Source organism: Hyla sarda, chromosome 2 (genome assembly GCF_029499605.1).
Source record: "Hyla sarda isolate aHylSar1 chromosome 2, aHylSar1.hap1, whole genome shotgun sequence".
In the NCBI taxonomy this organism is placed as follows: Eukaryota; Metazoa; Chordata; class Amphibia; order Anura; family Hylidae; genus Hyla; species Hyla sarda.
In genome coordinates this window covers 40,575,600-40,602,436 of record NC_079190.1, presented here as the reverse complement: position 1 = coordinate 40,602,436, position 26,837 = coordinate 40,575,600, and the positions used below count along the sequence as shown (strand labels likewise).

Below are 26,837 nucleotides of genomic sequence, written 5' to 3'. Positions count from 1 at the left end.
GGCACAAAGAAACAACAAAAAATCGCTGAGATAAAGGAAAGATTCGCTAAGCAAAAGCCGCTGTCTCTGTCCAACTCTCTCTGTGTAATCAGATTGTCAGGCAGGTTTTTCTATAGGCTCGGAACTCGATGATGTCACATCTGTGATGTCAGTCTTTGGTTCATCTCGGTAACACCATCATGCTGCATAATGATTGGTCCTCAGTGTTGTAGATCTTTATGCAGACAATCCTGGCATCCCATTTGCTGATATTTAGTGTTTCCACAGTCAAGTAAAACTAGTAATGGCTGAATCCACATTTCAACAGGGTTTTCCAAAATCTCTTTCAACATGAATTCATCTGAATATAACCTTATGTGTCTGTAATTCTGCCAATTCTCTTCTTTTACTACAAAGGTTAATGTTTTGTCAGATGTACAACATATAAAAAGGTTTTTATTCTGACCGTTACATTTAAATAAACCTGCAGGTCTGTACCTTATATGTATTAACATTTCTGTGACTGCTCGGTGGTTAAAAAAACAAACAAAAAATACATTTCAGATGGGGTTGTACTTGGATATATTTGTACATTTGTAGGTGTCCACATTATATTTTATTGTTTTCTGTGTAAAGTCCAATACAAAAGAAAATATGTAGAAAAGAATTATGGACTTTTTTCCTTAGTTTTTTTTATATAGCTCTTTTAAAAGAAACCAAGAATATGTCAGTACAATTTTATATATATTTATATGCTTTTCTAACATACATATTATTACACCAGATCTTTGGGTCAGCTGATTGACAGCCCTTCTTTAGTTACACAATATAACTGTATCTTGGCCCCCACACATCACATGGTAACAGTACCTACTGTGTCCATCGGTTTCATGGCCGTCCTGTGGGGGCTACACACGACCACTTTCACCCCCTTTCCTTATGTTTATAATTAAAAGTTCATAAAAAAAATGTTTGTGGAAGGAAAACAAATAAAATAAAACTCAACCTGTCTTCTCAGTCAGCCCCCCCCCCCATCCTCCCCTGGTGACATATTGACCATAGAGCCGGAATCAGGGTCTTGCACTATGGAATAATAGCACGTGCCTCATTGGTCTGTGTAGATTATTGAGGTCTGGTGAGCTCCTATATTTGCAAATAACTTAAAAAATTTGCAGTTTAAACATGGTAATAGGTAATTTCCCATTGGCAGGGCCGGTTTTAGGCTTAGCGTGGCCCTAGGCAAAATCAAAAGTGGGGCCCCAAAAGTCGTAATAGTGCACTAACCAGATTTGCACATTTTTGGTCACTTCAAATACCATAAAAATATCTAAAAAAGCAATTGAAAAGTCCCATCAAAACAAAAATGGTACCGATAAAAACTACAAATCACAGCGCAAAAAATGACCTCATACATCCCCATTTACAGAAAAATAAAATAGTTATAGGGATTAGAATAGTACAATTTTATATTTTTGTATAGTTCCCCCACATTAGGTTGGCAGTATATTTCCCACACATTAGATAGGCAGTATAGTTCCCCCACATTAGGTTGACAGTATAGTTCCCCCCACATTAGATTGGCAGTATAGTTCCCCCACATTAGGCTGGCAGTATAGTTCCCCCATATTAGGCTGTCAGTTTATTCCCCCAAATTAGGTTGGCAGTATATTCCCCCACAGAAATACAGCCTACAACCATATATAGTGTATGGCTGGAGGCTGTATGTCTATGTATTGCCCTGCTTCAGTGCTCTGACCACCGCTCCTCATAGCTTATAGGCCATAGCAGTAGGTGCAAACTTGTGACCAGGAAAGATCTTTCAGGACATAGGGATGTCCTTAAAAGTGATGGGGGGAATTAACCTGGGGGGGGGGGCAAAATCCCCATTGCCAATCCCTCCTCTCCCCCCCCCCCCCCCCCCGGATCTGCCACTGATACTTACACTACCAATACTGCCAGGGCCATCTTTAACTTTGATTGGACCCTGGGCAAGCAATTTTTTTGCCCCACTCCCCCCCCCCCCATTTTTACAACCGTAGGCAAAAGCTAATTTTGCTGCCCCTTCACTCCACCCTTCACTTCCACCTTACTACTGGGGTGACACACTGTAACATACCTCATCCTCAAGTAATCACCTTACTACTGGGGTGACACACTGTAACAAACCTCCTCCTCATGTAATCTCCTTACTAATGGGGTGACACACTGTAACAAACCTCCTCCTCATGTAGTCTCCTTACTACTGGGGTGACACACTGTAACAAACCTCCTCATGTAATCTCCTTACTACTGGGCTGAACCACTGTAACAAACCTCCTCCTCATGTAATCTCCTTACTACTGGGGTGAGACACTGTAACAAACCTCCTCCTCATGAAATCACCTTACTACTGGGATGACACACTGTAACAAACCTCCTCCTCATGTAATCTCCTTACTACTGGGGTGACACACTGTAACAAACCTCCTCCTCATGTAATCTCCTTACTACTGGGGTGACACACTGTAACAAACCTCATACACACATCATACATACATACATCATAGATACACATCTAACACACATCATACATACACATAAATATATCATGCACACATCATACAAAATCATACACATACATATATACAATACACATCTCCAACCCAAAGCCTCTCCTTACCCGGTTTGGCTGAGGCTGCGTTGCTTCTGCCCCAGGGTCACATCAGTAGGGGCTCCCAGTAGCCTCTGGCCTCCTCAGCCCTGCAGGGCCGCACATAGTAGAAGTAAATAAAAAAAAGTGCTGGCCCGGGCCCCCGAGTAGTGGAGCGCAAGCAGGATGTGAGGGGGATTTACTAGTGGAGCGCTGAGCGTGGTGACGTCTCTTCCAGAATGCTCAGGACAGGGGGAGGAGTGTCTGTGCCTTATGCCCTGAATACTGCATTTTACACAAATTCGCATTTTACATAATGCCACGATTTTACTGCGATTTTGCGCAAAATGGAGTATTGTTAGTACTGCCTTAAAGCTTTTCAGGGGCCCCCTTTAGGATGGGGGCCCTAGGCAATTGCCTAGGATGCCCCGCCCTAACGCCGGCCCTGACTGCTTATTCCCCATTGCCTACTGAAACAAACATGGAGTTAGGTGAGATACCTGTAGGCAGAACGACCATTTAGCCAACAGCTGTTCCACACATATGTCCCACTTTACAGCATTTTTTATCTGTTTTCTCAGAGAAGTGATACAAAAGCTGAATGTGGCTCTACAGTATGTGTCCGGCACATGGCCCATGGGCCACATCTGGCCGCCACTTCATTTTTTTAATGACTTGCTGCCTGTTTCCTGTACTTGCCCGGCCCCCTCCGCAAAGCGCTACCTGCGTTCTCTACGTAGGACTGTAGCCATTCACACCTTGCAGGCCTGTGTCTTTTTGACCAGTAGTGGTATGTGGGGGGTCCAACTACTATATAGGAGCAGTGTGGGGTTCTCAACTACTATATGGGAGCAGTGTGGTGGACCTAACTACTATATGGGAGCAGAGTGGGGTTCTCAACTACTATATGGAATTAGTCTGGGGTTCTCAAATACTATATGGGGGCTTTGTGGGGTTTTCAATTACTATATGGGAGCAGTGGGGGGTTCTCAACTACTATATGGAATTAGTCTGGGGTTCCCAACTACTATATGGGGGCTGTGTGCGGTTCTCAACTACTGTATGGGGCTGTGTGGTGAAACTAACTACTATATGGGAGCAGAGTGGGATTTTCAACTACTATATGGAAGCAATGTGGGGTTCTCAACTACTATATGGGTGCAGTGTGGTGTTCTCAACTACTATATGGGGCTGTGTGGTGAAACTACTACTGTATGGGGCAGTGTGTGTTCTCAACTACTAAATGGGGGCTGTGTGGTGGACCTAACTACTATATGGGGGCTGTGTGGTGGACCTAACTACTATATGGGGGCAGTGTGAGGGTACTAAATACTATGAGTACAGTGTGAGGGTCCTAACTACTATATTGGGGCTGTGTGGGGGCACTAATAACTATTTGGGTGTAGTGATGTTGCGAGCATAACATTTTCGGTTCGCGAACCGCGAATGCGAACTTCCACAAAGTTCGCGAACTGGGCGAACCGCCATTGATTTCAATGGGCAGGCGAATTTTAAAACCCACAGGGACTCTTTCTGGCCACAATAATGATTTAAAAGATGTTTCAAGGGGACTAACACCTGGACTGTGGCGTGCCGGAGTGGGATCCATGGCAAAACTGCCATGGAAAATTACATAGTTGATGCAGAGTCTGGTTTTAATCCATAAAGGGCATAAATCACCTATTATTCCTAAATGGTTTGGAATAAGCTTTAGCATCACATAGTTAGATTCCCCCATATTAGGCAGCACATAGTTAGAGCCCCCTTTGAGGCAGTACATAGTGGGATTTGAACACAAGGTCCCAGCGCTGCAAGGCAGCAGTGCTAACCTCTGAGCCACCATGCTACCATTAGCATACATCTAATATCCACGGTTGCAAAAATGGACAGAGATGTCAGCAGAGAGTACCTGAAAAATTAGGCATGTAGACCTGGCTGGAAAATTTGGTATTGTTGCAGCCGCTTCTGTAGCAGCGGCCATAAAAATTGCAGCACCATAACAATTGCAGCAGCAGAGGCCAGAAAAATTAGGCATGTACACATGGATGAAAAATTAGGTATTGTCGCAGCCACATCTGTAGCAGCAGCCAGAAAAATTGCAGCACCAGAAAAAGTGCAGTAGCAGAGGCCAGAAAATTAGGCATGTACACCTGGCTGGGAAATTTGGTATTGTTGCAGCCGCTGCTGTAGCAGCGGACTGAAAAATTTCTGTTTGTTTTGCCAAGCAGAAAGTGCCCTAAAACATTGCGGCTTGAACCCTAGTTGGTGGCGGCTAAGTCACGCAAGTCGTCCGGCATTCAGAGTTCAAATACAGCAGTGTGTGGACCATTTTTAGGCCAAGGTAGGTCATCTGATCAGGCCTTGTTCAGTCAAATGTATCGCCCAGTGTCAGTCCCTTCGGGATCCATCCCTCATTCATCTTAAGAAAAGTGAGGTAATCCAGACTTTTTTGACCAAGGCGACTCCTCTTCTCAGTGACAATACCTCCTTCTGCACTGAAGGTCCTTTCTGACAGGACACTTGAAGCGGGACAGGCCAGAAGTTTGAGCGCAAATTGGGATAGCTCAAGCCACAGGTCAAGCCGGCACACCCAGTAGTCAAGGGGTTCATCGCTCCTCAGAGTGTCGATATCTACGGTTAAGGCCAGGTAGTCTGCTACCTGTCGGTCAAGTCGTTCTCTGATGATGGACCCCGAAGGGCTGTGGCGATGCGTAGGACTTAAAAAGCTCTGCATGTCCTCCATCAACAGCATGTCTGTACAGCTTCCTGTCCTTACTGGCGTGTTCGTGGGAGGAGGAGGAGGATTACTTTCACCTCTTCCCCTGTTAGATCCCTGTTGTGCTGTGACATGACCCTTATACGCTGTGTACAGCATACTTCTTAATTTATTTTGGACCTGCTGAATCCTTTCCGCCTTGCTGTAATGCGGTAACATGTCAGGCACTTAATGTTTATACCGGGGGTCTAGTAGCGTGGACACCCAGTACAGGTCGTTCTCCTTCATCCTTTTTATACGAGGGTCCTTCAACAGGCACGACAGCATGAAAGACCCTATTTGCACAAGGACGGATACCGAGCTACTCATGTCCCATTTCTCGTCCTCAGTGATGTCAGGGAAGGTATAATCTTCTTCCCCCCCAGCCACATGCAACACCACGGGAACCAGATAGGTGACAAGGAGCACCCTGGGATGCCTGCTGTGGTTGGTCTTCCTCCTCCTCTTCAAAGCAAGCGGAAGCTTTAGTAGTAGGTTGGGTGTCTTGTGATAGTCAGTCAACTAAGTCCTCAGAACTTTGGGGGTTCAGGGTACGTGGCCTCTGAACACTGGCCATTCTAGGGCCAAAGGGAATCCCAGCACCACGATGGCCCCTGCGGGGTGGCCTTCCTCTGCCTGTCATTTTGTTGGTTAAATTTACACAAGTGTCACACCTAATGTGATTTGCACTAGGGTGACACAATTTGCCCTGCAGGCAAGAAAAATGGCAACTGTGACGTGAACTAACAGTGACGGCTGATTTTATTTAACAGCCAAAAAAGTTTTTTTTTTTTTAATTTGCACAACTGTCGCACCTAATGTGATTTGCACTAGTGTGACAATGAGCAAAAAAAACTTGCCAGTTCTTTAGAAGTACACTGGACCCTAAATACACCACCTAGCAGCAACCTAGCTGTCACTTTCCCTATACAGCAGGAGCAGCTTCTCTAACCCTCCACTTCCTAAGCCTGCAGCATGCTGAATGAGGCTAAAATGGCGTCCGTGAAAGAGGTAGGAGGGTCTGGAAGGGAGGGACTGATGCTGATTGGCTGTAATGTGTCTGCTGACTCTGACTCACAGGGTCAAAGTTTACTTAAATGTTAAAGTATAGGGGGCGGATCGAACTTCACATATGTTCGCCCGGCGATATGAACATGCTAAGTTCGCCGGGAACTGTTCGCGGGCGAACAATTCGCGACATCTCTATTTGGGTGCAGTGTGGTGATCCTAACTACTATATGTTGGGAGTGCGGGAGGCACACTACAATATGGTGGCAGTATAGAGGCCTAACTGCTATATGTTAGCACTGAGGGGACCTAAGTACTATATTGGGGAAGTGTGGGGGACCTAACTACTATATAGGAGCATAAGGGAACACAAGACCTGCAGACCTTTGAAGACAACTATAAGGCTCATGTGGCCCTTGGTGAAAATTAGTTTGACACCTCTGCTCTACAGGGCTAAAAGTCTGTTTTTAGATTTCTTTTTAACATAATGTCATATGGAAAGCCAAACATTTCTGATACGAGATCTCTTCAGTTGCCTAAAAGCAGTAGGTTAATGGTTGAACAACCACTAAATGGTCATCTGGTGAACTGTTTTTTTGCCACCAGTGCAATTATACACATTTTAGTCCAAATTAGTTGTTACAGTCCATTCAAACTTACTGTACAGTTCACTTGGTGCCAACTAATCGGGGGTAGATGAAGACTTCCAAATATAAGAAAAAAAACATTTTCATTAGAAATATGTCAATGAGCAGATCAGAGATCTGTAACCATGACAAGCTGGCTGCCTCTACATCTAGAGGAAATAAGGTTTTACCATAAGGGTACATTCCCACACGGCGTATTTGCTGCGTAATTGCTGCGTATTTGCTGCTGCATATTTTATTTTCTCTGTTGAAGTCAATGGGTAGGAAAATACGCAGCACCAAATACGCAGCAAATACGCAGCAAAATACGCCGTGTGGGAACGTACCCTAAGTATGGAAGAGGATTCTTCTTAACCTCTTAAGGACCCAGCCCATTTATACCTTAAGGACCCGGCCATTTTTTGAACATCTGACCACTGTCACTTTAAGCATTAATAACTCTGAGATGCTTTTACTTTTCATTCTGATTCCGAGATTTTTTCGTGACATATTCTACTTTATGTTAGTGGTAAAATTTTGTTGATACTTGCATCATTTCTTGGTGAAAAATTCCAAAATTTGATGAAAAAACTTTGAAGCTCTCTGCTTATGAGGAAAATGGATATTCCAAATCAATTATATATTGATTCACATATACAATATGTCTACTTTATGTTTGCATCATAAATAGTGTTGAGCGGCATAGGCCATATTCGAATTCACGAATATTCGCGAATATATGGACGAATATTCGTTATATTCGCGAATATTCGCATATTCGTAATAGCCTCGTTTTATTTCCGCATATGCGAATATTCGCACATGCGAAAATTAGCATATGCGAAAATTTGTATGTACAAAAATTAACATATGCGAAAATTAGCATATGCAAATTTTCGTATATGCGAAGATTCGCACACCAGTCTCACACAGTAGTATTAGAGCCTTCTTACACCACATAAGCTGGAAGCAGAGAAGGATGATCACTGTGATGTGTACTGTGAAAAAAAAAAAAAAAAAAAAAAAAAGAATATTCGTAATTACGAATATATAGCGCTATATTCGCGAATATTCGCGAATTCGCAAATATGCGATATTCGCGAATAAAATTCGAATTGCGAATATTCGCGAGCAACACTAATCATAAAGTTGACATGTTTTTTTACTTTCGGAAGACATCAGAGGGCTTCAAAGTTCAGCAGCAATTTTCAGATTTTCACAAAATTTTCAAAATCGGAATTTTTCAGAACCAGTTCAGTTTTTAAATGGATTTAAAGGGCCTTCATATTAGAAATAGCCCACAAATGACCCCATTATAATAACCGCGCCACTAAAAGTATCCAAAATGACATTCAGTAAGTGTGTTAACCCTTTAGGTGTTTCACAGGAATAGCAACAAAGTGAAAGAGAAAATTCTAAATCTTCATTTTTTACACTTGCATGTTCTTGTAGACCCAGTTTTTGAATTTTTACAAGTGGTAATAAGAGAAAAAGCCACCCAAAATTTGTAACCCAATTTCTCTCAAGTAAGGAAATACCTCATATGTGTATGTCAAGTGTTCGGCGGGCACAGTAGAGGACTCAGAAGGGTAGGAGCAACAATTGGATTTTGGAGAATGAATTTTGCTGAAAAGGTTTTTGGGGGGCATGTCGCATTTGGAAAGCCCTTATGGTGCCAGAACAGCAGAAAACCCCACATGGCATACCATTTTGGAAACTACACCCCTCAAGGCACGTAAAAAGGGGTCCAGTTAGCCTTAACACCCCACAGGTGTTTGACGACTTTTCGTTAAAATTGGATGTGTAAATGAAAAAAAAACATTTTCACTAAAGTGCAGTTTTTTCCCCAAATTTACCATTTTTTTACAAAAGGTAATGGGAGAAAATGCCCTCCAAAATGTGTAACCCCATCTCTTATGAGTATGGAAATACCCCATGTTAAGACGTAAAATGCTCTGCGGGCGAACTACAATGCTCAGAAGAGAAGGAGTCACATTTGGCTTTTTGAAAGCAAATTTTGCTGTAATGTTTTTTTGGGGGCATGTCGCATTTAGGAAGCCCATGTGCTGCCAGAACAGCAAAAAATATTCACATGGCATAATATTTTTGAAACTACACCCCTTAAGCAATGTAACAAGGTGTACAGTGAGCCTTATTTACTTACATGTGTTTGACGGCTTTTTATTAAAGTTGGATGTGTAAATGAAGAAAACATTTTTTTTTACTAAAATGCATTTTGTTCCCTAAATTTTACATTTTTACAAGGGGTAATAGGAGAAAATGACCCCAAAATGTGTAACCCCATTTCTTCTGAGAATGGAAATACCCCATGTGTGGAAGTCAAGTGCTCTGCTGGCGCACTACAATGCTCAGAAGAGGAGGAGCGCCATTAAGCTTTTGGAAAGATAATTTGTTTGGAATGGTAGTCAGGGGCCATGTGCGTTTACAAAGCCCCCCGTGGTGCCAGAACAGTGGACCCCACACATGTGACCCCATTTTGGAAACTACACCCCTCACAGAATTTAATAAGGGGTGCAGTGAGCATTAACACCCCACTGGCGTTTGACATATCTTTGGAACAGTGGGCTGTGCAAATGAAAAATTAAATTTTTCATTTTCAGGGACCACTGTTCCAAAAATCTGTCAGACACTTGTGGGGCATAAATGCTCACTGCACCCATGAGGGGTGTGGTTTCCAAAAGGGGGTCACATGTGGGTGGGTCCATTGGTTTGGAGCTATGGGGGCTTTGTAAACACACGTGGCCTTCAATTACGGACAAATTTTCTCTTCAATATCCTAATGGCGCTCCTTCTCTTCTGAGCATTGTAGTTCGCCCACAGAGCACTTTACATCCACATATGGGGTATTTTCTTACTCAGGAGAAATGGGGTTAAACATTTTGGGGGGCTTTTCTCCTATTTCCCCTTGTGAAAATGAAAAATTTAGGGTAACACCAGCATTTTAGTGAAAAAAATCTTTTTTTTTCATTTTTCCATCCAACTTTAATGAAAATTTGTCAAACACCTGTGGGATGTTAAGGCTCACTATACCCCTTATCACCTTCCGTGAGGGGTATAGTTTCCAAAATGGGGTCACATGTGAGTATTTCTTTTTTTGCATTTATGTCAGAACCGCTGTAAAATCAGCCACCCTGTGCAAATCACCAATTTAGGCCTCAAATGTACATGGCACGCTCTCACTCCTGAACCTTGTTGTGCGCCAGCATAGCATTTTACGCATTTTACTCAGGAGAAATTGCGTTACAAATTTTGGGGGTCTTTTTTTCCTTTTACCGCTTGTGAAAATAAAAAGTATGGGGCAACACCAGCATGTTAGTGTAAACATTTAATTTTTTTTACACTAACAGGCTGGTGTAGCACCCAACTTTTCCTTTTCATAAGGGGTAAAAGGAGAAAAAGCCCCACAAAATTTTTAATGCAATTTCTCCCAAGTACGGAAATATCACATATGTGGCCCTAAACTGTTTCCTTGAAATACGACAGGGCTCCGAAGTGAATGAGAGTGCCATGCGCATTTGAGGACTAAATTAGGGATTGCATAGGGGTGGACATAGGGGTATTGTACGCCAGTGATTCCCAAACAGGGTGACTCCAGCTGTTGCTAAACTCCCAGCATGCCTGGACAGTCAGTGGCTGTCCAGAAATGCTGGGAGTTGTTGTTTTGCCACAGCTAGAGGCTCTGTTTTGGAAACACTGCTGTACAAAATGTTTTTCTTTTTTTATTGTGGGTAACAGTGTAAGGGAGTGTAGTGTAGTGTTTTTAGGGTACGTTCGCACTGACAGGTTTACAGCGAGCTTACCGCTAGGAGTTTGCACTGCGGAGAAATATTTGCCGCAGCCCAAACTTGAAGCAGGAAACTTACTTTAAACCTGCCTGTGTGAATGCACACTGTACATTCACCTGGGGGGTGGGGGGGCAAACCTCCAGCTGTTTCAAAACTACAACTCCAAGCATGCACTGACTGACCTTGCATGCTGGGAGTTGTACTTTTGCAACAGCTGGAGGCACACTGGTTGGAAAACCTTCAGTTAGGTTCTGTTACCTAACTCAGTATTTTCCAACCAGTGTGCCTCCAGCTGTTGCAAAACTACAACTCCTAGCATGTAGTGATCACCGAAGGGCATGCTGGGAGATGTAGTTATGCAACAGATGGAGGTATGCAACAACAACTCTGCTGTTTGCTGTTTGGGCATGCTGGGATTTGCAGTTTTGCAATATCTGGAGGGCTACAGTTTATAGACCACTGCACAGTGATCTCCAAACCGTGGACCTCCAGATGTTGCAAAACTACAAATCCCAGCATGGCCAGACAGCAAACAGCTGTTTGGGCATGCTAGGAGTTGTAGTTTTGCAAGATCTGGAGGGATACAGTTTAGAGACCACTGTATAGTGGTCTCAAACTGTAGCCCTCCAGCTGTTGCAAAACTACATATTCCAGCATGCCCAAACAGCTGTCTGGGCATGCTGGGAGTTGTAGTTTTGCATCATCTGTAGAGGTAAAGTCTAGAGACCACTGAATAGTGGTCTCAGACTATAGCCCTCCAGATGTTGCTAGGCAACTTACCGATTTCCGTAGGATCCAGGGAGACGTCCTCTTCTGCCGCACGACATCGCTGCCCGCCGATCACCATCGCCCGCAGCCTCCGGATGGGTAAGTGGATCTTCTGCCCCCGTTCCTTTGTCGGTTCCCCGTTCTGCCCTGCCTATTGTGGATGGGCAGAACGGGGGCAACGAAAGTCAACCCCCCCCCGCCCCCGATCTGCATCTAGACCACCAAGAGCAGGGATAGAAGGGGTGGCACTTCTGCCACCTCACTCCTATCCCTTCAGGGGGATAGTGGGTGTCTTAGACAACCACGATCCCCCTTATATTCTGGGTCGCCGGGTCACCATAGACCCGTATGACCTGGAATCGGTGCAAATTGCAAGTGTGAATTCACTTGCAATTTGCGCCGATCGCCAACATGGGGGGTATGATGACCCCTCTGAGCATTTGCGCGGGGTGCCTGCTGATCGATATCATTAGGCACCCCGATCCGGTCCCCGCCCGGCGCACGGCAGGGACTGAAATTCCCACGGGCGTATGGATAAGCCCTGGGTCCTGAAGTACCAGAAACCCAGGGCGTATCCATACGCCCTAGGTCCTTAAGGGGTTAAACCTAATTTACATTTCAACCCATGATGGTGTCATGCTAAGCAGACCACATTATGCCAGTGCTGAACCCTGTGATGTGCTTTCTGACTCTTCTCCAATGGCAGGTGTTAAGAGAAGGATGAGACATGTTTTTTTATATATATAAATATATATATTTATTAAGAATAATACACAGGATAAATGTCCGTTCTCGGCTCCCCGGCTGTAGTCATAGGCCTCAGTCTTCACTATTCCACAGGAGGGTTCTGTTCCGGGTCCGGTATCTTGGTCCTCAGGCTGACGTTAATGTCATTTCTGGAAATCTTCAATGACAGATGCTGAAAATCTGTGTAGCTGGTCACTTGGTATAACGTGACGCCGCAAAATCCCAGGTATTCAGCCACCAAGACGGGGACATAGATAATCGCCTCGCAGTGTCCGGTGCACAGCTCCATATAGAAGGAGACCTGACCAGCACTGAAGAGCAGCAGTACCACAGAAGTCACTAAGGTGGAGGCCAGCCTTATATGGCAAAGAATCCGGCTGCTGTAGGACCTTTTGTAAAGGAATCCAGCTTGGCACATATTATATATGGCTCCACAAAAAAATGCCATACCTGAGCTGATCCTGTGTATTGTAGGATTGTTCCCCATAGTAAATATGCCATTCAGGGCTGTTCCTATGCACACGATGCATCCTAAGGTAAACAAGATCTTCTGGTAAATCCTAAAATGCTTTGCAGATGGTTCAGAGCGCAGGAACATAAATCGGTACTGCAGGTAGGCGACGGCAACTCCTATGATGGGTGCACCAAAGAACACAACCTTATATATTATCCACTCAGGATGTCCTACAGCCGTGTCACTGATAAACGGCTGTCTGTTATGTCCTAGGGCGATGGTCAAGGTGACAACAGTGATGAGGCCCAAAAGGTTCCATGTGACCCAAAGGAGAGGCAAGAAACCTAATCCCTGGATCTCCATGGCACAAAGAAACAACAAAAAATCGCTGAGATAAAGGAAAGATTCGCTAAGCAAAAGCCGCTGTCTCTGTCCAACTCTCTCTGTGTAATCAGATTGTCAGGCAGGTTTTTCTATAGGCTCGGAACTCGATGATGTCACATCTGTGATGTCATTCTTTGGTTTATCTCGGAAACACCATCATGCTGCATACTGATTGGTCCGCAGTGTTGTAGATCTTTATGCAGACAATCCTGGCATCACATTTGCTGATATTTAGTGTTTCCACAGTCAAGTAAAACTAGTAATGGCTGAATCCACATTTCAACAGGGTTTTCCAAAATCTCTTTCAACATGAATTCATCTGAATATAACCTTATGTGTCTGTAATTCTTCCAATTCTCTTCTTTTACTACAAAGGTTAATGTTTTGTCAGATGTACAACATATAAAAAGGTTTTTATTCTGACAGTTCCATTTAAATAAACCTGCAGGTCTGTACCTTATATGTATTAACATTTCTGTGACTGCTCGGTGGTTAAAAAAAACAAACAAAAAATACATTTCAGATGGGGTTGTACTTGGATATATTTGTACATTTGTAGGTGTCCACATTATATTTTATTGTTTTCTGTGTAAAGTCCAATACAAAAGAAAATATGTAGAAAAGAATTATGGACTTTTTTCCTTAGTTTTTTTTATATAGCTCTTTTAAAAGAAACCAAGAATATGTCAGTACAATTTTATATATATTTATATGCTTTTCTAACATACATATTATTACACCAGATCTTTGGGTCAGCTGATTGACAGCCCTTCTTTAGTTACACAATATAACTGTATCTTGGCCCCCACACATCACATGGTAACAGTACCTACTGTGTCCATCGGTTTCATGGCCGTCCTGTGGGGGCTACACACGACCACTTTCACCCCCTTTCCTTATGTTTATAATTAAAAGTTCATAAAAAAAATGTTTGTGGAAGGAAAACAAATAAAATAAAACTCAACCTGTCTTCTCAGTCAGCCCCCCCCCCCCCCCCCCATCCTCCCCTGGTGACATATTGACCATAGAGCCGGAATCAGGGTCTTGCACTATGGAATAATAGCACGTGCCTCATTGGTCTGTGTAGATTATTGAGGTCTGGTGAGCTCCTATATTTGCAAATAACGTAAAAAATGTGCAGTTTAAACATGGTAATAGGTAATTTCCCATTGGCAGGGCCGGTTTTAGGCTTAGCGTGGCCCTAGGCAAAATCAAAAGTGGGGCCCCAAAAGTCGTAATAGTGCACTAACCAGATTTGCACATTTTTGGTCACTTCAAATACCATAAAAATATCTAAAAAAGCAATTGAAAAGTCCCATCAAAACAAAAATGGTACCGATAAAAACTACAAATCACAGCGCAAAAAATGACCTCATACATCCCCATTTACAGAAAAATAAAATAGTTATAGGGATCAGAATAGTACAATTTTATATTTTTGTATAGTTCCCCCACATTAGGTTGGCAGTATAGTTCCCACACATTAGATAGGCAGTATAGTTCCCCCACATTAGGTTGACAGTATAGTTCCCCCCACATTAGATTGGCAGTATAGTTCCCCCACATTAGGCTGGCAGTATAGTTCCCCCATATTAGGCTGTCAGTTTATTCCCCCAAATTAGGTTGGCAGTATATTCCCCCACAGAAATACAGCCTACAACCATATATAGTGTATGGCTGGAGGCTGTATGTCTATGTATTGCCCTGCTTCAGTGCTCTGACCACCGCTCCTCATAGCTTATAGGCCATAGCAGTAGGTGCAAACTTGTGACCAGGAAAGATCTTTCAGGACATAGGGATGTCCTTAAAAGTGATGGGGGGAATTAACCTGGGGGGGGGGGGCAGAATCCCCATTGCCAATCCCTCCTCTTCCCCCCCCCGGATCTGCCACTGATACTTACACTACCAATACTGCCAGGGCCATCTTTAACTTTGATTGGACCCTGGGCAAGCAATTTTTTTGCCCCACTCCCCCCCCCCCCATTTTTACAACCGTAGGCAAAAGCTAATTTTGCTGCCCCTTCACTCCACCCTTCACTTCCACCTTACTACTGGGGTGACACACTGTAACATACCTCATCCTCAAGTAATCACCTTACTACTGGGGTGACACACTGTAACAAACCTCCTCCTCATGTAATCTCCTTACTAATGGGGTGACACACTGTAACAAACCTCCTCCTCATGTAGTCTCCTTACTACTGGGGTGACACACTGTAACAAACCTCCTCATGTAATCTCCTTACTACTGGGCTGAACCACTGTAACAAACCTCCTCCTCATGTAATCTCCTTACTACTGGGGTGAGACACTGTAACAAACCTCCTCCTCATGAAATCACCTTACTACTGGGATGACACACTGTAACAAACCTCCTCCTCATGTAATCTCCTTACTACTGGGGTGACACACTGTAACAAACCTCCTCCTCATGTAATCTCCTTACTACTGGGGTGACACACTGTAACAAACCTCATACACACATCATACATACATACATCATAGATACACATCTAACACACATCATACATACACATAAATATATCATGCACACATCATACAAAATCATACACATACATATATACAATACACATCTCCAACCCAAAGCCTCTCCTTACCCGGGTTGGCTGAGGCTGCGTTGCTTCTGCCAAAGGGTCACATCAGTAGGGGCTCCCAGTAGCCTCTGGCCTCCTCAGCCCTGCAGGGCCGCACATAGTAGAAGTAAATAAAAAAAAGTGCTGGCCCGGGCCCCCGAGTAGTGGAGCGCAAGCAGGATGTGAGGGGGATTTACTAGTGGAGCGCTGAGCGTGGTGACGTCTCTTCCAGAATGCTCAGGACAGGGGGAGGAGTGTCTGTGCCTTATGCCCTGAATACTGCATTTTACACAAATTCGCATTTTACATAATGCCACGATTTTACCGCGATTTTGCGCAAAATGGAGTATTGTTAGTACTGCCTTAAAGCTTTTCAGGGGCCCCCTTTAGGATGGGGGCCCTAGGCAATTGCCTAGGATGCCCCGCCCTAACGCCGGCCCTGACTGCTTAATACCCATTGCCTACTGAAACAAACATGGAGTTAGGTGAGATACCTGTAGGCAGAACGACCATTTAGCCAACAGCTATTCCACACATATGTCCCACTTTACAGCATTTTTTATCTGTTTTCTCAGAGAAGTGATACAAAAGCTGAATGTGGCTCTACAGTATGTGTCCGGCACATGGCCCATGGGCCACATCTGGCCGCCACTTCATTTTTTTAATGACTTGCTTTCCTGTACTTGCCCGGCCCCCTCCGCAAAGCGCTACCTGCGTTCTCTACGTAGGACTGTAGCCATTCAGACCTTGCAGGCCTGTGTCTTTTTGACCAGTAGTGGTATGTGGGGGGTCCAACTACTATATAGGAGCAGTGTGGGGTTCTCAACTACTATATGGGAGCAGTGTGGTGGACCTAACTACTATATGGGAGCAGAGTGGGGTTCTCAACTACTATGTGGAATTAGTCTGGGGTTCTCAAATACTATATGGGGGCTTTGTGGGGTTCCCAACTACTATATGGGGGCTGTGTGGGGTTCTCAACTACTGTATGGGGCTGTGTGGTGAATTTAACTACTATATGGGAGCAGAGTGGGATTTTCAACTACTATATGGAAGCAATGTGGGGTTCTCAACTACTATATGGGTGCAGTGTGGTGTTCTCAACTACTATATGGGGCTGTGTGGTGAAACTACTACTCTATGGGGCAGTGTGTGTTCTCAACTACTAAATGGGGGCTGTGTGGTGGACCTAACTACTATATGGGGGCTGTGCGGTGGACCTAACTACTATATGGGGGCAGTGTGAGGGTACTAAATACTATGAGTACAGTGTGAGGGTCCTAACTACTATATTGGGGCTGTGTGGGGGCACTAATAACTATTTGGGTGTAGTGATGTTGCGAGCATAACATTTTCGGTTCGCGAACCGCGAATGCGAACTTCCACAAAAGTTCGCGAACTGGGCGAACCGCCATTGATTTCAATGGGCAGGCGAATTTTAAAACCCACAGGGACTCTTTCTGGCCACAATAATGATTTTAAAGATGTTTCAAGGGGACTAACACCTGGACTGTGGCATGCCGGAGTGGGATCCATGGCAAAACTGCCGTGGAAAATTACATAGTTGATGCAGAGTCTGGTTTTAATCCATAAAGGGCATAAATCACCTATTATTCCTAAATGGTTTGGAACAAGCTTTAGCATCACATAGTTAGATTCCCCCATATGAGGCAGCACATAGTTAGAGCCCCCTTTGAGGCAGTACATAGTGGGATTTGAACACAAGGTCCCAGCGCTGCAAGGCAGCAGTGCTAACCTCTGAGCCACCATGCTACCATTAGCATACATCTAATATCCACGGTTGCAAAAATGGACAGAGATGTCAGCAGAGAGTACCTGAAAAATTAGGCATGTAGACCTGGCTGGAAAATTTGGTATTGTTGCAGCCGCTTCTGTAGCAACGGCCATAAAAATTGCAGCACCATAACAATTGCAGCAGCAGAGGCCAGAAAAATTAGGCATGTACACATGGATGAAAAATTAGGTATTGTCGCAGCCACATCTGTAGCAGCAGCCAGAAAAATTGCAGCACCAGAAAAAGTGCAGTAGCAGAGGCCAGAAAATTAGGCATGTACACCTGGCTGGAAAATTTGGTATTGTTGCAGCCGCTGCTGTAGCAGCGGACTGAAAAATTTCTGTTTGTTTTGCCAAGCAGAAAGTGCCCTAAAACATTGCGGCTTGAACCCTAGTTGGTGGCGGCTAAGTCTGCCAAGTCGTCCGGCATTCAGAGTTCAAATACAGCAGTGTGTGGACCATTTTTAGGCCAAGGTAGGTCATCTGATCAGGCCTTGTTCAGTCAAATGTATCGCCCAGTGTCAGTCCCTTCGGGATCCATCCCTCATTCATCTTAAGAAAAGTGAGGTAATCCAGACTTTTTTGACCAAGGCGACTCCTCTTCTCAGTGACAATACCTCCTTCTGCACTGAAGGTCCTTTCTGACAGGACACTTGAAGCGGGACAGGCCAGAAGTTTGAGCGCAAATTGGGATAGCTCAGGCCACAGGTCCAGCCGGCACACCCAGTAGTCAAGGGGTTCATCGCTCCTCAGAGTGTCGATATCTGCGGTTAAGGCCAGGTAGTCTGCTACCTGTCGGTCAAGTCGTTCTCTGATGGTGGACCCCGAAGGGCTGTGGCGATGCGTAGGACTTAAAAAGCTCTGCATGTCCTCCATCAACAGCATGTCTGTACAGCTTCCTGTCCTTGCTGGCGTGTTCGTGGGAGGAGGAGGAGGATTACTTTCACCTCTTCCCCTGTTAGATCCCTGTTGTGCTGTGACATGACCCTTATACGCTGTGTACAGCATACTTCTTAATTTATTTTGGACCTGCTGAATCCTTTCCGCCTTGCTGTAATGTGGTAACATATCAGGCACTTAATGTTTATACCGGGGGTCTAGTAGCATGGACACCCAGTACAGGTCGTTCTCCTTCATCCTTTTTATACGAGGGTCCTTCAACAGGCACGACAGCATGAAAAACCCTATTTGCACAAGGACGGATGCCGAGCTACTCATGTCCCATTCCTCGTCCTCAGTGATGTCGGGGAAGGTATAATCTTCTTCCCCCCAGCCACATGCAACACCACGGGAACCAGATAGGTGACAAGGAGCACCCTGGGATGCCTGCTGTGTTTGGTCTTCCTCCTCCTCTTCAAAGCAAGCGGAAGCTTTAGTAGTAGGTTGGGTGTCTTGTGATAGTCAGTCAACTAAGTCCTCAGAACTTTGGGGGTTCAGGGTACGTGGCCTCTGAACACTGGCCATTCTAGGGCCAAAGGGAATCCCAGCACCACGATGGCCCCTGCGGGGTGGCCTTCCTCTGCCTGTCATTTTGTTGGTTAAATTTACACAAGTGTCACACCTAATGTGATTTGCACTAGGGTGACACAATTTGCCCTGCAGGCAAGAAAAATGGCAACTGTGACGTGAACTAACAGTGACGGCTGATTTTATTTAACAGCCAAAAAAGTTATTTTTTTTTAATTTGCACAACTGTCGCACCTAATGTGATTTGCACTAGTGTGACAATGAGCAAAAAAAACTTGCCAGTTCTTTAGAAGTACACTGGACCCTAAATACACCACCTAGCAGCAACCTAGCTATCACTTTCCCTATACAGCAGGAGCAGCTTCTCTAACCCTCCACTTCCTAAGCCTGCAGCATGCTGAATGAGGCTAAAATGGCGTCCGTGAAAGAGGTAGGAGGGTCTGGAAGGGAGGGACTGATGCTGATTGGCTGTAATGTGTCTGCTGACTCTGACTCACAGGGTCAAAGTTTACTTAAATGTTAAAGTATAGGGGGCGGATCGAACTTCACATATGTTCGCCCGGCGATATGAACATGCTAAGTTCGCCGGGAACTGTTCGCGGGCGAACAATTCGCGACATCTCTATTTGGGTGCAGTGTGGTGATCCTAACTACTATATGTTGGGAGTGCGGGAGGCACACTACAATATGGTGGCAGTATAGAGGCCTAACTGCTATATGTTAGCACTGAGGGGACCTAAGTACTATATTGGGGAGGTGTGGGGGACTTAACTACTATATAGGAGCATAAGGGAACACAAGACCTGCAGACCTTTGAAGACAACTATAAGGCTCATGTGGCCCTTGGTGAAAATTAGTTTGACACCTCTGCTCTACAGGGCTAAAAGTCTGTTTTTAGATTTCTTTTTAACATAATGTCATATGGAAAGCCAAACATTTCTGATACGAGATCTCTTCAGTTGCCTAAAAGCAGTAGGTTAATGGTTGAACAATAGTGTTGAGCGGCATAGGCCATATTCGAATTCGCGAATATTCGCGAATATATGGACGAATATTCGTCATATATTCGCGAATATTCGCATATTCGTTATATTCTCGCTTTATTTTCACATATGCGAACATTCGCGTATGCGAAAATTAACATATGTGAATATTAGAATATATCCAAAATTAGCACACGCGAAAATTCGCATATGCGCAAATACGCATATGCTAATTTTCGTATATGCGAATTTTCGCGCACGCCAGTCTCACACAGTAGTATTACAGCCTTCTTTACACCACACAAGCTGGAAGCAGAGAGGGATGATCACTGTGATGTGTACTGTGAAAAAAAAAAAAAAAAAAAAAAACGAATATTCGTAATTACGAATATATAGCGCTATATTCGCAAAATTCGCGAATTCGCGAATATGCGATATTCGCGAATAATATTCGAATTGCGAATATTCGTGAGCAACACTATTGAACAACCACTAAATGGTCATCTGGTGAACTGTTTTTTTGCCACCAGTGCAATTATACACATTTTAGTCCAAATTAGTTGTTACAGTCCATTCAAACTTACTGTACAGTTCACTTGGGACAACTAATCGGGGGTAGATGAAGACTTCCAAATATAAGAAAAAAACCATTTTCATTAGAAATATGTCAATGAGCAGATCAGAGATCTGTAACCATGACAAGCTGGCTGCCTCTACATCTAGAGGAAATAAGGTTTTACCATAAGGGTACATTCCCACACGGCGTATTTGCTGCGTATTTGCTGCGTATTTGCTGCTGCGTATTTTATTTTCTCTGTTGAAGTCAATGGATAGGAAAATACGCAGCACCAAATACGCAGCAAATACGCAGCAAAATACGCCGTGTGGAAACGTACCCTAAGTATGGAAGAGGATTCTTCTTAACCCCTTAAGGACCCAGCCCATTTATACCTTAAGGACCCGGCCATTTTTTGAACATCTGACCACTGTCACTTTAAGCATTAATAACTCTGAGATGCTTTTATTTTTCATTCTGATTCCGAGATTTTTTCGTGACATATTCTACTTTATGTTAGTGGTAAAATTTTGTTGATACTTGCATCATTTCTTGGTGAAAAATTCCAAAATTTGATGAAAAAACTTTGAAGCTCTCTGCTTATAAGGAAAATGGATATTCCAAATCAATTATATATTGATTCACATATACAATATGTCTACTTTATGTTTGCATCATAAAGTTGACATGTTTTATTACTTTCGGAAGACATCAGAGGGCTTCAAAGTTCAGCAGCAATTTTCAGATTTTCTTAAAATTTTCAAAATCGGAATTTTTCAGAACCAGTTCAGTTTTTAAGTGGATTTGAAGGGCCTTCATATTAGAAATACCCCACAAATGACCCCATTATAATAACCGCACCACTCAAAGTATCCAAAATGACATTCAGTAAGTGTGTTAACCCTTTAGGTGTTTCACAGGAATAGCAACAAAGTGAAAGAGAAAATTCTAAATCTTCATTTTTTACACTTGCATGTTCTTGTAGACCCAGTTTTTGAATTTTTACAAGTGGTAATAAGAGAAAAAGCCACCCAAAATTTGTAACCCAATTTCTCTCAAGTAAGGAAATACCTCATATGTGTATGTCAAGTGTTCGGCGGGCACAGTAGAGGACTCAGAAGGGTAGGAGCAACAATTGGATTTTGGAGAATGAATTTTGCTGAAAAGGTTTTTGGGGGGCATGTCGCATTTGGAAAGCCCTTATGGTGCCAGAACAGCAGAAAACCCCACATGGCATACCATTTTGGAAACTACACCCCTCAAGGCACGTAAAAAGGGGTCCAGTTAGCCTTAACACCCCACAGGTGTTTGACGACTTTTCGTTAAAATTGGATGTGTAAATGAAAAAAAAACATTTTCACTAAAGTGCAGTTTTTTCCCCAAATTTACCATTTTTTTACAAAAGGTAATGGGAGAAAATGCCCTCCAAAATGTGTAACCCCATCTCTTATGAGTATGGAAATACCCCATGTTAGGACGTAAAATGCTCTGCGGGCGAACTACAATGCTCAGAAGAGAAGGAGTCACATTTGGCTTTTTGAAAGCAAATTTTGCTGTAATGTTTTTTTGGGGGCATGTCGCATTTAGGAAGCCCCTGTGCTGCCAGAACAGCAAAAAATATTCACATGGCATAATATTTTGGAAACTACACCCCTTAAGGAATGTAACAAGGTGTACAGTGAGCCTTATCTACTTACAGGTGTTTGACGGCTTTTTATTAAAGTTGGATGTGTAAATGAAGAAAACATTTTTTTTTACTAAAATGCATTTTGTTCCCTAAATTTTACATTTTTACAAGGGGTAATAGGAGAAAATGACCCCAAAATGTGTAACCCCATTTCTTCTGAGAATGGAAATACCCCATGTGTGGAAGTCAAGTGCTCTGCTGGCGCACTACAATGCTCAGAAGAGGAGGAGCGCCATTGAGCTTTTGGAAAGATAATTTGTTTGGAATGGTAGTCAGGGGCCATGTGCGTTTACAAAGCCCCCCGTGGTGCCAGAACAGTGGACCCCACACATGTGACCCCATTTTGGAAACTACACCCCTCACAGAATTTAATAAGGGGTGCAGTGAGCATTAACACCCCACTGGCGTTTGACATATCTTTGGAACAGTGGGCTGTGCAAATGAAAAATTAAATTTTTCATTTTCAGGGACCACTGTTCCAAAAATCTGTCAGACACTTGTGGGGCATAAATGCTCACTGCACCCATGAGGGGTGTGGTTTCCAAAAGGGGGTCACATGTGGGTGGGTCCATTGGTTTGGAGCTATGGGGGCTTTGTAAACACACGTGGCCTTCAATTCCGGACAAATTTTCTCTTCAATATCCCAATGGCGCTCCTTCTCTTCTGAGCATTGTAGTTCGCCCACAGAGCACTTTACATCCACATATGGGGTATTTTCTTACTCAGGAGAAATGGGGTTAAACATTTTGGGGGGCTTTTTTCCTATTTCCCCTTGTGAAAATGAAAAATTTAGGGTAACACCAGCATTTTAGTGAAAAAAATCTTTTTTTTTCATTTTTCCATCCAACTTTAATGAAAATTTGTCAAACACCTGTGGGATGTTAAGGCTCACTATACCCCTTATCACCTTCCGTGAGGGGTATAGTTTCCAAAATGGGGTCACATGTGAGTATTTCTTTTTTTGCATTTATGTCAGAACCGCTGTAAAATCAGCCGCCCTGTGCAAATCACCAATTTAGGCCTCAAATGTACATGGCACGCTCTCACTCCTGAACCTTGTTGTGCGCCAGCATAGCATTTTACGCATTTTACTCAGGAGAAATTGCGTTACAAATTTTGGGGGTCTTTTTTTCCTTTTACCGCTTGTGAAAATAAAAAGTATGGGGCAACACCAGCATGTTAGTGTAAACATTTAATTTTTTTTACACTAACAGGCTGGTGTAGCACCCAACTTTTCCTTTTCATAAGGGGTAAAAGGAGAAAAAGCCCCACAAAATTTTTAATGCAATTTCTCCCAAGTACGGAAATACCACATATGTGGCCCTAAACTGTTTCCTTGAAATACGACAGGGCTCCGAAGTGCATGAGAGCGCCATGCGCATTTGAGGACTAAATTAGGGATTGCATAGGGGTGGACATAGGGGTATTGTACGCCAGTGATTCCCAAACAGGGTGACTCCAGCTGTTGCTAAACTCCCAGCATGCCTGGACAGTCAGTGGCTGTCCAGAAATGCTGGGAGTTGTTGTTTTGCCACAGCTAGAGGCTCTGTTTTGGAAACACTGCTGTACAAAATGTTTTTCTTTTTTTATTGTGGGTAACAGTGTAAGGGAGTGTAGTGTAGTGTTTTTAGGGTACGTTCGCACTGACAGGTTTACAGCGAGCTTACCGCTAGGAGTTTGCACTGCGGAGAAATATTTGCCGCAGCCTAAACTTGAAGCAGGAAACTTACTTTAAACCTGCCTGTGTGAATGCACCCTGTACATTCACATGGGGGGGGGGGGGGGGGCAAACCTCCAGCTGTTTCAAAACTACAACTCCCAGCATGCACTGACTGACCTTGCATGCTGGGAGTTGTACTTTTGCAACAGCTGGAGGCACACTGGTTGGAAAACCTTCAGTTAGGTTCTGTTACCTAACTCAGTATTTTCCAACCAGTGTGCCTCCAGCTGTTGCAAAACTACAACTCCTAGCATGTAGTGATCACCGAAGGGCATGCTGGGAGATGTAGTTATGCAACAGATGGAGGTATGCAACAACAACTCTGCTGTTTGCTGTTTGGGCATGCTGGGATTTGCAGTTTTGCAATATCTGGAGGGCTACAGTTTATAGACCACTGCACAGTGATCTCCAAACCGTGGACCTCCAGATGTTGCAAAACTACAAATCCCAGCATGCCCAGACAGCAAACAGCTGTTTGGGCATGCTAGGAGTTGTAGTTTTGCAAGATCTGGAGGGATACAGTTTAGAGACCACTGTATAGTGGTCTCAAACTGTAGCCCTCCAGCTGTTGCAAAACTACATATTCCAGCATGCCCAAACAGCTGTCTGGGCATGCTGGGAGTTGTAGTTTTGCAACATCTGTAGGGGTAAAGTCTAGAGACCACTGAATAGTGGTCTCAGACTATAGCCCTCCAGATGTTGCTAGGCAACTTACCAATTTCCGTAGGATCCAGGGAGACGTCCTCTTCTGCCGCACGACATCGCTGCCCGCCGATCACCATCGCCCGCAGCCTCCGGATGGGTAAGTGGATCTTCTGCCCCCATTCCTTTGTCGGTTCCCCGTTCTGCCCTGCCTATTGTGGATGGGCAGAACGGGGGCAACGAAAGTCAACCCCCCCCCGCCCCCGATCTGCGTCTAGACCACCAATAGCAGGGATAGAAGGGGTGGCACTTCTGCCACCTCACTCCTATCCCTTCAGGGGGATAGTGGGTGTCTTAGACAACCACGATCCCCCTTATATTCTGGGTCGCCGGGTCACCATAGACCCGTATGACCTGGAATCGGTGCAAATTGCACGTGTGAATTCACTTGCGATTTGCGCCGATCGCCAACATGGGGGGTATGATGACCCCTCTGAGCATTTGCGCGGGGTGCCTGCTGATCGATATCATTAGGCACCCCGATCCGGTCCCCGCCCGGCGCACGGCAGGGACTGAAATTCCCACGGGCGTATGGATAAGCCCTGGGTCCTGAAGTACCAGAAACCCAGGGCGTATCCATACGCCCTAGGTCCTTAAGGGGTTAAACCTAATTTACATTTCAACCCATGATGGTGTCATGCTAAGCAGACCACATTATGCCAGTGCTGAACCCTGTGATGTGCTTTCTGACTCTTCCCCAATGGCAGGTGTTAAGAGAAGGATGAGACATGTTTTTTTTATATATATAAATATATATATTTATTAAGAATAATACACAGGATAAATGTCCGTTCTCGGCTCCCCGGCTGTAGTCATAGGCCTCAGTCTTCACTATTCCACAGGAGGGTTCTGTTCCGGGTCCGGTATCTTGGTCCTCAGGCTGACGTTAATGTCATTTCTGGAAATCTTCAATGACAGATGCTGAAAATCTGTGTAGCTGGTCACTTGGTATAACGTGACGCCGCAAAATCCCAGGTATTCAGCCACCAAGACGGGGACATAGATAATCGCCTCGCAGTGTCCGGTGCACAGCTCCATATAGAAGGAGACCTGACCAGCACTGAAGAGCAGCAGTACCACAGAAGTCACTAAGGTGGAGGCCAGCCTTATATGGCAAAGAATCCGGCTGCTGTAGGACCTTTTGTATAGGAATCCAGCTTGGCACATATTATATATGGCTCCACAAAAAAATGCCATACCTGAGCTGATCCTGTGTATTGTAGGATTGTTCCCCATAGTAAATACGCCATTCAGGGCTGTTCCTATGCACACGATGCATCCTAAGGTAAACAAGATCTTCTGGTAAATCCTAAAATGCTTCGCAGATGGTTCAGAGCGCAGGAACATAAATCGGTACTGCAGGTAGGCGACGGCAACTCCTATGATGGGTGCACCAAAGAACACAACCTTATATATTATCCACTCAGGATGTCCTACAGCCGTGTCACTGATAAACGGCTGTCTGTTATGTCCTAGGGCGATGGTCAAGGTGACAACAGTGCTGAGGCCCAAAAGGTTCCATGTGACCCAAAGGAGAGGCAAGAACCCTAATCCCTGGATCTCCATGGCACAAAGAAACAACAAAAAATCGCTGAGATAAAGGAAAGATTCGCTAAGCAAAAGCCGCTGTCTCTGTCCAACTCTCTCTGTGTAATCAGATTGTCAGGCAGGTTTTTCTATAGGCTCGGAACTCGATGATGTCACATCTGTGATGTCATTCTTTGGTTTATCTCGGAAACACCATCATGCTGCATACTGATTGGTCCTCAGTGTTGTAGATCTTTATGCAGACAATCCTGGCATCCCATTTGCTGATATTTAGTGTTTCCACAGTCAAGTAAAACTAGTAATGGCTGAATCCACATTTCAACAGGGTTTTCCAAAATCTCTTTCAACATGAATTCATCTGAATATAACCTTATGTGTCTGTAATTCTGCCAATTCTCTTCTTTTACTACAAAGGTTAATGTTTTGTCAGATGTACAACATATAAAAAGGTTTTTATTCTGACAGTTACATTTAAATAAACCTGCAGGTCTGTACCTTATATGTATTAACATTTCTGTGACTGCTCGGTGGTTAAAAAAACAAACAAAAAATACATTTCAGATGGGGTTGTACTTGGATATATTTGTACATTTGTAGGTGTCCACATTATATTTTATTGTTTTCTGTGTA

At 44.0% G+C, this 26,837-nt stretch overlaps 2 protein-coding genes across 2 annotated transcripts; both read right to left on the bottom strand.

Annotated features, from left to right (window-relative positions):
* Positions 1–12,400: 12,400 nt before the first annotated feature.
* On the bottom strand, positions 12,401–13,135 carry LOC130357366 (DNA damage-regulated autophagy modulator protein 1-like). Its single transcript, XM_056560053.1, has one exon. It carries the CDS (start codon positions 13,133–13,135, stop codon positions 12,401–12,403), a length of 735 nt encoding a protein of 244 aa, XP_056416028.1.
* Positions 13,136–25,490: 12,355 nt separating this feature from the next.
* Positions 25,491–26,225, bottom strand: LOC130357364 (DNA damage-regulated autophagy modulator protein 1-like). The gene has a single exon (XM_056560052.1). It carries the CDS (start codon positions 26,223–26,225, stop codon positions 25,491–25,493), a length of 735 nt encoding a protein of 244 aa, XP_056416027.1.
* Between the last annotated feature and the right edge of the window lie 612 nt (positions 26,226–26,837).